At 41.6% G+C, this 13,362-nt stretch overlaps 1 protein-coding gene across 14 annotated transcripts in view; it reads left to right on the forward strand.

Moving 5' to 3' along the window:
- The window catches only part of LPP (LIM domain containing preferred translocation partner in lipoma), a 343,879-nt gene that overhangs the window by 284,650 nt on the left and 45,867 nt on the right, over window positions 1-13,362 (forward strand). For all 14 annotated transcript variants that reach the window (XM_082055343.1, XM_082055340.1, XM_082055335.1 and 11 more), the window contains one exon: window positions 374-543. In XM_082055343.1, the coding sequence (XP_081911469.1) occupies window positions 374-543 (170 nt within the window). The remainder of the gene's footprint in view (window positions 1-373; window positions 544-13,362) is intronic.

A 13,362-nucleotide genomic window follows, 5' to 3' on the forward strand; every position in this document is an offset into this window, starting at 1 on the left:
CAAAATCCTTTCATTTGGAGGCAAAGCTTTAAGCACAGGTTTATCCCATCTAATTGAGGAGCTGAGGGTGACTATATAGGTGGGTTAGGTGATGGCAGAATGATTTGCATCTGGGGCCTAGACACCTGCTGATCACTGGCCAGCAGAAGCAGCAGTAGAACTGATATCAGCACGGTCTTGGGAGCCAGTTTCAAGCCTCTAGGTCTTTTCATATGGGCTGCTGTGAGAGTGCCTTCCAGTGGCACAATCTGTTTTGTTGATGGAGCTGCCGCGTCCCCCTTACCCCATGTGCGGCACGGGCACGTGGGATGACCTTCTCTGCAGCTGGGACTGGGAGCTTTCTTTGACTGATGTCCCTTCTCTTTGGTGACAGGCCGCTGTGCCCGCTGTGGGGAGAACGTTGTTGGGGAAGGCACTGGCTGCACGGCCATGGACCAGGTCTTCCACGTGGAGTGCTTCACCTGCATGATGTGCAACAACAAGCTGAGGGGACAGCCTTTCTACGCAGTGGAGAAGAAAGCCTACTGTGAACCCTGCTATATTGTAAGTACCTGTTCTTGTTTGCACCCTGCTTTAAATACACAGACATTGGAAGCATTGATTTTGGTTTTTTTTCATTGCTATAGAGTTGGCATACAGTTAAAACCTGATAATCCCATGGCAGCGCTGCGGGCACCAGTTTTTTCTATGGTCTTCAGAAGAACTCTGATCTTTTCAGCTTCCTGGGTTAATTTTGTGTTCTAATCTAACCTTTCTGTGAAATGAAGTGGCCAAAGCAGGGGAAAGAAGTGCTGTTTGTGATTATTTCAGCTCTGTAAGGAACAGACTATGCAGTGATTTTTTTATTTTTTTTTTTTCTAAAGCAGTAGCATTGCTTTTGAAACTCTTCTCTGTAAAGAAACCCAATACCAAAATGCTTACAGACTGTGGTGCCCACCAAGATTAAGGAGGTGGGATGCAAGATAGCACTAGAACGTCTGAAAGAAAGACTTTTGCTTGATAGAACTCCTTCTACTGAACTAAGGGTCTTAGGATTGGATGTCTTTTGAAGCTTATCTTACCCTAAAATTTCATTCCTTGCCTCCAACAAGCTCTTAAAGCAAGCAATTAACAGTTGCTCTGAGGAGCTGCACCTTTTAAGAGGCTCCCATTAGAGTTGGAACCAGTTGCAAATTAAAGAAACATCACATAACATGCCCGAGGCCTTACCTTGGTGTGACCTTAGCATACAGTATATAGGGATGATCTGTGTAACTTAGAATAAGAAAAGCACCGAAGTGTTTCTTAAAGCATTGATAGGTCTTTCTCTAAACCAGAGTTCTTTTTATAAACAGTGGACCTGAGTTGCTTCCAGAATTAGATTTGCATTTCTGAAAGTAAAAATGATTTTCTTGACACTTCTGGCATTCCAGTAATAATTTAAGCAGCAATATGTATTTCTGAAAATGCTACCAATATACCATTGTTCCTTCTGTTTCTGCAGAGCCTTTGCAGCAAGATTATTGCAGAAACATTGAACATAAAAGAGAGGATTCTGTCTTACTTACAAGGCAGTGATATATCGGCCTTGTTAATTGGCTTTTTAAAACTAAATGATCTTTTGATGGAATACGTATCTTTTAAACCATTACCATTTTTGTTTTCGCTAAAATGATTGCACCATAAAAAATTTAAGGTTAATTTAATGGGCATGCTTGACCATGTGCAAAGCACTGCACATTTTAGGAAGGTGCATTTGTAATATGACTGGAGCAACTTTATGTAACTGGAATTAAACATTTCACTGACTTCAGGATGGAATTGACTTCATCTGCTTGCAGACTGATACTTTCTTTTCCTCTTTTTTAAATCAAGCACGCATTCTTCACCACTCATCTGCTTTAGTTTGGGAAAACATCTGCATTAGCCACTGTAGTAATGGTTTAAGATTATTTAATCCCATTCCTTATACACTTCATTAGCCTGAGTGAATTGTTGGCAAGGGTTCAGTAAACTTCCTACATTGGGAGATAAAAGGATAAAAAAGGAAAGGGAGAAGGATTCTGTTCTTCATTTTCTTTCAAATTTATCTTCTATCTGTTTAAGGGATAAAGGAACAATAATTGCCTGGTTGCATCTGTGTTTGTACATTCTGTGATATGGCTTTGCAGCTCCGAGTACAGAGGAAAGAGTAAATGTTTAATAGCTTTCTTTTATATAACCAGAAGGGGCCTTTAAATGTTTATCCATGCAGTTCACAAAAACCTGGTTATGGACTTAACCCAAAACACGTCCGGATCCATCTGCTGCTGCACATGCAGGGGGAAGGATGGCGATGCTGATGGGGCTACGTACGTGTAGCTGGACAGCTGGTACTGCGAGTGGGAAATAGAAAGCAGGAATCTGGCAATCTGGTGCAGAAAAGAAAAAAAAGCACACATTAAACTCTTAAATGTGGAAGAAACAACTGTTGGGAGCCTAAATCTTAAGACCCTTCATAAAGCTGAGGGCTCTGCTGTGCCGAAAGCCAAATCTTCAGAGGATCTAGGCACCTTCCATGCTATTGGCTTTAGGCCTGAGGAACTCGTGTCATAGAGCATATGTCTCATAGATTTTTTTTTTTATTATTTTTTTTTTTTTTTCAATGAAATGAGGTCCGCATTGGATTTGGTGGGGCATGAGCTGGGTTTGCAAGTTGTTCTTCCAAATGGATTGGGGGCTCTTAAATTGCTGAGACACAATTTTGAATGGTTTTGCCTTTAGATGTGTGATGTGGTCGTACTGAAGTCAATGAAAGTGAATGACCTGCTTAGAAATCTAGCCTGTACTTAAGGATTTAGCTGAATCGTGGCTTCTGATTATTTTTTAAAATTTATTTGGAGCTTTCCTAAGTCCCGTTATCAGAAAGTAACTTGGACACTGGGAGCCCTAGTTCTGTAGGAAGGCAATGGGATGTGAGAACCCAGACTCAGATTCCCGTGAACCTGAATTCCTGTGAAAGGTGGACCCTGTGTGACCAGCCCAAGACTGCACAGCTAAACCCTGGCTGTGGCCAGCTGAGAAAACAGGATTCTCAGTTGGTATAAATCTGAGTAATTCAATGAAGCTTGTTTACTGGTCTGCCTAATTCATGCTGATTTCTAGCACACATCCCCATTTCCCCAAGTCCAAAACTCTTGAACTACTATGCAAGCCATTAGGCCAAGCTCCTTCATTTACATAAAGAAAATTAACTATAATATTTGCCTAGTCGTGATACATAAATACATGAATTCTTTGATTTTATTTCTTTAATAATTCCCTTGTCAGACTTGTGGCCTTACATGCATAAAAACAGTGTACAAAAGTAAAAATACGTGTTTTTCAACAGTTAGAATTGGCTAATCTTCTCAATTTATTATATGACTCTTCTTAGTCGCAGTGGAGTGAAGCCGTAATTAAGATTACTGTGAAGAGCTGTATTTCATTACTGGTTAGTCAATACCAAGCCTAAATAGCCTGCAGAAGGATTGTGTTTTGGTTTTGTTTCTGGGTTTATTTATCAGTGACCTAGTTAAGACTAAATTCCCCAAAAGTCTGAATTAATATCTAATGAGATCAAGCACCTGTTTAGTACCAGAGTTAATTGTTTGGCATGAAACTCCTCCCACCCAAAGACCAGTCACTACCATTTCCTATTACATCTTACGAACGCAGTGAGTTCTGTTGCCAGTGCATTCGCTGGTTTTGCTCTGCATCCAAGGATTCTTTCATTATTGATGTTATTTCTAAAAGAGTACCAGTCTTCTCCATTAAGACACTTCTGCTGAACTAAAAGCAATTGTAAGAAATAAAGTGTTAATAGGAGACAGATGTCTCCTAGTCATTACAACAGTCAAGTAACATCTGAAATATCATGACAGAGTTTCCAGTGTAACCCATGTACTGCTGTATACATGATGAATGCTATGTCTGCAGTATGTTATCAGTATACTTCTCCCCTCCCTTACAGAGCAAATTACAGAAAAAAAAAAAAAAACAAACCACATTTGGTTTGCTTCCTGTAAGTAGTTGAAGAGATTTTTGCACTGGACTCGGTGCAGAAAGAAGGTTAAGGGTAATATCAGTGAAACCGTTGTTACAAAAGATTGAAGAGCAAGATGTTAGAGCAGTGCCAGCTGTCTGCTTTCCAGATACTGTATTATCATAAGGACTGAACACAAGGTTAACCAGACACACCGGTCTGGCAAGAGTGCTGCTGCTGTTTTGTGAATGGGTTGTTCTTTGATGTCCTGATGACTTCCTCCGGGACGTGGAAACTTTCCTCCGTTCTTTATCCCCTTTCCTGGCAGTCCAGTGTTTGGCAGTTGGAGATAAACCCTGTGAGGCTGAGGGCTGGAAGATGCTGAGCACCTGCAGTTAGTGCAGAAAGCAGCAAGATACTGCAGATGCTCCTGGCTTCCAAGGAGCATCCTTCTGTTGCATCCAGGTGAATGTGACCCACCACTGGGCCCTGAGGGTAGGACCATGGTGTGATAAGGGAGGGGACAAGAAAGCAGAAATAACTAACCAAGCAAAGCAGAAATCGCCAGGATCAGATGAAAGAGAGTCGGGAGAAGTGGTGGGATAGAAATAATGAGCTATTGAAGGAGAAGAAAGAAGTTGTCTCACGTCTGTCTAGTTAGAGCAGCGGGGGAAGATGTTGGAAATGCGCTGCAGTGCCATATGGAGACCCAGGGCATCAAGGTTTCTTGTTTCTGCTGTGTGATATTGAGGACATGACCTTAAACCCTACCCCAAAGATCACTTACAAGGATTTTGCAGGGTGAGGTTAATCTTTCCATAGTACTAAAGCTGTGGAAGTGCTTGAAGTGGGAAGAACTGTGCATGGAAGTCATGCCCTGATTACTGCCTTTCCCCAGCTTTAAACTCAGGATCATAGGGCTCCACTTTTTTTTCCACAACTATTGTTTTGTAGGCAAAAAAACCCTATATCTTCAAGGTGTTTCTCTCTTTTATTAGCTTCTTTGTGGTTTATCAGAGGCTGCAGTTCAGTAGAAGTTAGTTCAGAAACACAGTTTTAGGAAACATCCACTGGTGCCACGGAGTATCTTGGGAAAGCTTAAATTTGCTAATCATTCTGAAATGGTGACATTAACTCAATTTGTGCTCATTGATATCTCTAGTAAAACTGCTATTGGCTTCAGTGTGACTGGTATTGTAAACATCACCCTGTGTGTGCATGCGAGTGTGGTTGTTTGAAAGCTGTGCGAGAGCAGCTACCCCCAGCATATTCAGTTTAAAGTGTGAGGTTGATTCCTGCAGTAAAATTACATCTATTTTTAAAAATAATTCTGCAATTTGTAAGCAGAGATTACAGCACTAATTTAGCAGCCATGTTACAATTTAAATTGGACCAGAAAAGAGAAACTATAATTTAAAGATTTTTTTTTATGATACAAGTTTTCTTCTTTTTAAAGTAAAAAGCCCTTTATTCTTGTTTTTGTCAAGCAACGTATTGAATTTGAGAGTAATTTATGGAAAGTGCTGCCAGCATGGTATTGCGAGTGCTCCACAATTTGAATTTAAACTGCTCAATGGGATCATTAAGACTATTATGCCTGCTTTCCAAAGAGTTTGAATTCAGAATGACAACTGGAACAAAAATATAAAATAAACCGCAGAGAAGTCACGCACTCTTTACGTGATGGAATTTTTCTGCCCTCGAAATATTTCAGTGAGATCAATGCTCGTCTTCAATCCTCTCCTAGAAAAAAGCTGCTGTTGCTAGTTTTAGTTCGGCGCTCCTGCGTGAGTCATCGGCAGCAGGGAGCTGAACCGGTGACCCGGGGATCTGAAGGCATTAAGTCTCGGCTGCTGGAGCGGAGAGACACAGTTTGGCTGCACCAAGCAGCTCCGGGCTCCTGCCCTGGATATTCCTTAACCACAGCAGGAGAGGTCCATGGGCATAGCAGGCACAAGACAGAAATCTAGAGTTTGTTTGCTCACAGGCATGTTTTAATGCTGTTGATTATTAGTTTCGGTAATTTTGCTGGTTTAGGCCCGTTTGGTAACTTTGGAAAAAAAAAAATCATGGCAAGGAAAGATTGTTGTTCCTGGTAAACCGATTGTCATTTGTAAAACTGAAAATGAATAAATCCCTTAAGATTTTAACAATCTGTTCTATTAATATCACCCAGCGACAGTTGATATAAAAGAAATACAGATGGATGCTGGAGGAGGGAGTGGTGGCCATAAGCTCAGTGCTGCTGATTTGAGCGGTAAATGGTCTTGTGTGATCAGGGAATAAAATAGAGGAGGATGGGGTGCCACTGTATAAACTGCACCTGGAGCTTCCAGGAGTCCAAGTCTAGGAGGTACAAAAATGTGTGTGACAGAGAATATGTCAGTGAAGCAGCTTCTGTCAAAACTGGGACGGATACTGAACTTAGCTGACCCTCTTGAAGCCTGACTTTGTTATTTAAGTGGCCTACCAGCTGCTGTAGGGAATGGGTCATGCCTCTTATTTTGTCACTAGACAGGAGGAAAAGGTTCCTTTGCTGGGGGGCTGGGGTTAATAACCTCCTTTCTAAACTGGAATTATAAAGAAAAGGGCGAAAGCATACCATGAGACGATGAGGTATGCTACATAGGAACTCCACTGTGGAGATTCAGACTCATATCAAAGAAGACGGAGCCAATTCATTTCACTGTCCAACAAGGATAGGAAAAGAAGTCTACAAACGAAGGCTCGAAGAGGAAACATTCGTGGTCCTTTAGAAGACAGGAGAGCATGAGCCCTGCCAATAATTGCACTGGGCTCCCCTTGGCGGAGGATTCGGAGACCACACACTTGTGTGCTAAGGATGGCTTAGAGGATGAAATTATTCTTTTTTCAGTGCAGCAGGACATGCTTGGGTAACTGGCCCAAATAACTTGATGAGATTAAAGGTGTAGTGCGCTCTATCTCCAACCTGCTGTTGCTGTTGACTGTTGTGAATGCAGCTGATTGGCATTGAAGTAAATAGTGAGAGAATCAGGCCACACCTTCGTATAATTGACTTTACAGAAAACTGAATGGGTTGTTGCTTCAGAGGAAGACCAGCTATGAATTGTGGAAGTAAAGCAACTTGATGCTCCCAATGATGGCAGTGTTATGAGGTGGATATTTTTGGAAAAGTCACTATAGTGGTGGATGGCATCTTAATAGATATGTTTGTGTTGGAAGGTTGGCCATGAAGTGCTGATTAACTAGTTCAGTGATGTGTTGGTAGCTCAAAGTTTTGCTAGCATGGATGGATCATTTCCCACTCATTTCCATGGTCAGTCTTTAAGAATGTGTCTTTATTAGGTCAAGATTCCGCCTCCACACGTGAACTTGCTTGAGACTTTTGTGGTGGCTTCCTAGAATCCAGATCTTTCCTCCTGCATGTGTTGGCAGTCATAACAACTTGAATTGTCTTCTTGTCTCTGCCTTGCACTTTTATAATTAGAAGCATTTTTCATATTTGATTGTATAAACTAAGCATTAATTAGACATGTATAATGTAGAAAAACTATACTATGGGAAACTTTGTGGAGGGAGTTCTTAGTGTAACTGAAATAAGATGGTATTGTGAAGGATAAGCTGCTGCCATTCAGAGAATTTCTCACCTCACGGTGTGAATTCCACTGACCAGCTGCATATTCTTAGCAAAATAGTCTCCCTTTCTGTGGGACCAGTGGGATTTTATGACTTCTGGCTCTACAGCTGGTTATGGATCATACTACAGCAAAGGGAATGGTGAGTAATTTAGCAATGACTTTAAGCTGTGTGTTGAGATTTATGTTTAAAAGGTATCCCAACTCGTCTACATTCGAAAGCTTGCAGGAACAGCTTATAAGTTAAAAATAAAGTCTTATGCACCAGCGTCTTTGTAGTAGTTGGAAAAAAGCTTCATTTGTGGTCAGGTGTAGAGAGATATTAGATGGCAAGCCAGATCCAGTGTTTGTAGCATTCACCTCTGCTTTTCTTTTAATTGCACTTTACCACCTTCTCAGCAAACTATTTGCTGCTTGCACCCTTAGCTACCTGAGTACCTTTACTACCTGTGTAGCATCCAGAGATCACACTAATAGAACTTACCGTGGTGTGTCAGTGAATGACGGGTGATAGCCTTTGCCTCTAAAAAACCTTCCTGATAAACAGCAGCAAGTGGAGGGAGAAGGCAGTGTCATCATCTCTGTATTGCAGGTAGAGAACTGACCCCAAGAAGATTAAATACAGTTTGATTAGGCATGGATCTCCATTGCTGGAAGCCTTCAAGGGCAGGTGGGGCAAACATCTGTAAAGAACAGTTAAGATCTAGTTAAGCCTTCTCTAGGCAATGGCAGACCCAGAGGTCTTTTCTAGCTCTGCTTCCTCCAGTTCTGAGCTCTAATGACCTCTCCAGGACCGAAAACACAGCCTGCAGTGTACAGCTCAGACTGTCCATGTCCCAATGTTCTGCCTAGTTCAGCCTGCGAAGATCTTGAAGTGAAGGAGGTACCTTTGTTTTCTTCCCCTCCTCAAACCACTGCTGGTTAGAGCATTAAAATGAAAGAGCAGCTGAAAGCTGAGGAGGGCTCTTGGAAAACCCAGGAGGGTGGGAAGGACCATGACAGTGTTCCCTTCCACGAAGTCCTGCTTCTTGCTTGTAATCCTGCATAGCTATTTGTCAGTTCAAACTGCTGAAGACAATTATTTTGGAAAGGCTGTGATTTATTTGAAATAGGGCTTGTAATTTAGGCGTGTGTTTCCATCAGATCCATGTGTTACTGAGTTTTCTCTGTCATTCCTAATGCAGTGATGTCAAAGTGCTGCATAGTGTCCAGAAAATATATATATATATAATATATATAAAAAAAAATCGGAACTTGCTGAAGTAAATACAGGGTTAATATTTTTAGCAAATCCTTTTAATTATTTTTCATCACCGATCCTGTGCTAGCAGAGCTACTGGTAGAGCACAGGTCTTGCAGCCAGGCTGTGATATCTGCCAGTAACAGAGCTGAATCTGTCCTGGAAGGGAAGTGTTTGGATTTAGCAGGTATGATTTCCCCTTAGCAGCCTTGCAGAGAACAGAAAGTCTCATCTCGCTCACTCTCTGATTTCAGATGCCCTCTTAACTTCGGTCCAGACAGCAATTTTCAAACCGGGGCACCAGGGAGGCGGGCGGGCTTTTGCAGCGTGCCATTTCAGCCATCTCCTTGGCGAAGCCACGCTCCAAGGACTTTGCTCTAGCAAAAGCTCAGTCTGTGAGTCGATCCTCCCTCTAGCGTCCTGCCTCTGTTTCTTCACCCCAGGACATCAGTTTGCCTGCCTGCAATGTTTGTTTGCAGCAGAAGCTGTTTAACTCACCATGGCACACACAAGCAAACCCCAGTGGGCTTGGTAGATTTCTGGTTAGAAAAAAAAAACAAAATCATGGCAGTTTAGGGAAAGCACAACAAGCATGAACGATGACAGGAGAAAAAAGTTTATTGATTCTAAGATTATGTTGAGTGTTTGGTGCTCATAGAGGGTCAAAGGAAATTGCAGGTATGTTGTTTTCTCTCAGCTGCATTGATTATAAATCTATGGGCCAAGTACAATATTGACAGAGGAGGCAAATGATCCACTGGGATGTTTCGGGTACAAGGAAGACCAGATTACAGCTCAACACTCGTGCTGTAGCATTTGCTGGGGACAAGAGAGTTTTGTGCACTGCTAGGTAGCAGTTTTCACAGGAGCAGTGAGTACATTGGTTAATGTGGCCAGCAAGACCTGTGGTCCCTGTGCCCATCCCTCTGAAGACCACCTGTAAGAGTCAAGGCAGTGACAGCACCATGAGCATCAGTGAGTGTGGAGCCTCTGGATGGTTTAATATGAGTAACAAAATCTGCTCAGTGTTGCCCCAGCTTTTCCTTGGCTGCTGCTTCCCAGCAAATGTTTGATGCAGAAGAACAATGTGAGTTTTTCACAGCAACCTGATGCTCTTACTGTCCGAGCAGACTCACTGCCCAGCTGAGGCAGTGCAGTAAGTGTAGGAATTGGAAGCTGGGGACAATCTTTATGCTGCATGCCCGTGTTTCCAAAGGCTTTCACTGTTGTCAAAATGGAGCTTCACAGGGGAGGAAAACCAAACTGAGAACCCTTGTAATGTATTTGGTTTCAGGTTTAAAGCAGGGATTTGATAGGCTTCTTCAGGCCCTGTAGGAATGTTTGCCTGCAGACACTGGGGACTGGAAAAGATCTTTGTATTGTTTTGATTTTTATTGTCTTGCTGAAGTTAATCAGCTAACATGTAATAGTTTAATGCTTCAGCTCATTGTATTTCCATCCTTGCTGTTTGACTCTTTAACACAGTGGCCTTCTGTTGTTTTCAGATTCTCATGTTACCTAATGTTCTTTATATAGGTATTTTTTTTCTAATTGCTCTGAAAATCTAAAAAAATAAAGGTTGTGGTGCCCAAAACCTTAAAGTTGCTACTCACCAACCTGGATGTTTTCCCTTATGAAGGGAAGCATAGCAAGAGTGATGGGAGGGAGTGTTGAAATGTGAGTTAACTTTTGGATGTTATCAGGCATTGAGATTTTTAAGTATGAATATTCAGTTAGCTTCTGACAATATAATTTTTTGTTTAAGGACGTGTTTGAACCAACACACCATCTTGGCATTCCACCAACAGAGCTCTCTGTGTAAATGCAATCTGTGTTAAAGCCAGACAGCAGTTTTAAAAATGAATTTAATATTTTCTACAGCAAGCCATCTGTGACTGGTCATCTTTTAGGAAGCAAATGAACATCATAGCAATGTTCTCCACTCTGTTTGAGTAACTTTTGGATGCTATAGATTAAAATGTGCTGCCAAATATTTATGTTCTGTTGTGAAAAGAAAAATATTTGTTTGACATCCCAGTCTCCCTGGCAATTTGTAGTTGATTGCTCCTCTTAGGAGCTGTGCTTTTCTCATGGGTAGTGTAGGGCAGAAGAAGGGTATGGGTATCCCTGAACCTGCCTTCTGGGGCTCGTTCCTCAGCAGCTGTGGCACGTGATAGGGTTTTGCAGATAGCGAGAGAGGTTGAGCCCTGGGTCCTTGCATGGAGGGCACAGGATGGGACAGGGACAGGCTGGGTTTGGGTTGTGCCTGCTGCTGGCGTTGATGGGTCGGAGGGTGGTGGAATAGCCACCGTGGCACAGGTGACCACCGTAGCACTCTTGGCAATGTGCAGAAGGCTCAAGAGTTCCCAAAAAAGCCAAACCACTCTGCGAGATGTCTTCCGGTGCATCTGCCACAGGCACTGCAGCCATCACCAAGGCAACCAAGTTGCCAGAATTTAGCAGCAACAAGGCAGAAGGAAAAATTAGTGATGGCCTAAATCACGGCTGGCAAATGGTACTGAGTCTAAACTGCCCTAATAGAGCAGAGCTCTGCCCTAAGTAATATAAGGCTTGCTTTCAGTAGTAATCTTCACAAAAATCTTGTATTTTATCCTGCTCCACAGATTTGTGGCTTGCTTAAACTTAATCATTTGTCCAAGGGCTCAGAAGTTGGTGTGATCATCTTATCACACCAAGGTACTAATAAACAACTAAAATATCTGAAACAGTCCTGAAATAGTTAATTCCACTTCGGAAAGGCTGAAATGGTCTGAAGAGTCTCTGGTGGCGTAACACCGATTTTTGCTCAGTACTCATTTGGAATGGTCCATATAATTTACCTGTACTTACCACCTTGGGAGTCCTGCAACCAGCAGAAGTCCAGGTGAATCACAAGCACATAACCTGTCTACATTTGTCTGTCACCTATAGCATCAATGCTATACATAGAATGTACATGTTCCTACTTACATGCTGGAAAGAGGCCCTTGGAACAGAGAAGGGAGAAAAAGCATTCCTGATTTGCTCTATTACCTCTGACAGGTTTACCTTCACTCTGGCATGGCAATAAGATTAAAGTTTTATAGCAATATCACCTCCATCCAGACAAAAAAACCATAAAACCTCTCCTCTCTGCTACTTAGATTTCAAACTCTTTTATAGAGCTTCTGCATCTGTTAATAAAATCCTTAATTCATTTTGAACATTTTATTGTCACTTTGGATGAAAGTTTAATCAGATAGAATTATTGCCCTTCTAATATTCCCTTAACCTTTGCGTTTTAGACTTGGACCATATCAGTTAAATTTTAAAATCATTTTTTTATAGACTTGAATATCCCCATCTCCATTTTAGAGGGTGCTTTTGCACAGAAATGCCACAGTCTGTCTTGAGGTCATGTGAAAGCATAAAAGGCTCTAATGTGAGCACTGCTCACTTTCTGCTGAAGTGTCTTGCATGCCCTATTAATTACTTTAATGGTGACATGCTGGTTTAAGGGAGTTCTTTATTAATACCACTAAATCTTTTTTTATTGTTGTTTAAACACTTTTTCTTTCCTTTATGTAGATGTATTTAATCCTTTCTGTCTTTAAAATAAACGAGTGTATAACTCCACACGAGGTGTTTGACGCTTCCATTTTGCATCCTCAGGAGGGGGTAGGGCAGCATTTTGCTCCCTTGTCTGCATCCTGGCAGAGAAGTGCACATCTGTACTTGTGTCTGTCATCATGTGTTAGATTGTTGTGGTGGAAGCAATTTAAAAAATATGGTATCTGTCTTTCCACAAATAATATGCAGTGAGCTCGCTTCTGCTCTTCCAGAATGCTGAGATTTTAGAGGTCAGTTTGGCTTTCTTGTGGAAAAGTGCAGCATTCCCAGTTCAGGAGAGGACTTGCTTGAGTTTGAGCCCTTTCCTAGCGACGAGGACACACTGTTTTGCACTCCTCAGTCTGAACACGTTAAAGTTACAATGAACTATTACAATACTATTACTTACAGATGTATAGCATTCATTATACCAGTTTATTTGTAGACTAGTCACAGTATCACAGTATGTTTGGAATTGGAAGGGACCTCAGAAGATCATCTAGTCCAATCCCCCTGCCAGAGCAGGTCCTTTTACTGAACTAGCTTGCTGGTAAAGCATTGACATCCATGCCTGTGGCTGGATTTAAATCTATCTTATCTCTGCTTTTTAAAGTGATATCATTCGCAAAATAGGTATTTTGATCCATATTAGTTGTAGAATTTCTTGGTCTTGGGAGGGGAAGTAAGTATGAAAAAGATATTATCTTTGAGACCTGGAGAAACATTTTTAGAAAACACATAAATGCTTGAGGAACTTGCTGTTTCTTGGTCTGCTAACCCACTCATGACAATGAGACAAACTTTAAGTAGTCTTTAATCATTTTTGAGATCTATAATTAACCTTTGCTGAGCTTAAAGAAAATAATAATGGATTATTGAAGAACCGACTTTGAAGAGGTTTCACCAACAGCAACTGGTCTTTTCTGTGGTGTTAC

Source organism: Streptopelia decaocto, assembly GCF_964273445.1.
Source record: "Streptopelia decaocto genome assembly, chromosome: 6".
Lineage (NCBI taxonomy): Eukaryota > Metazoa > Chordata > Aves > Columbiformes > Columbidae > Streptopelia > Streptopelia decaocto.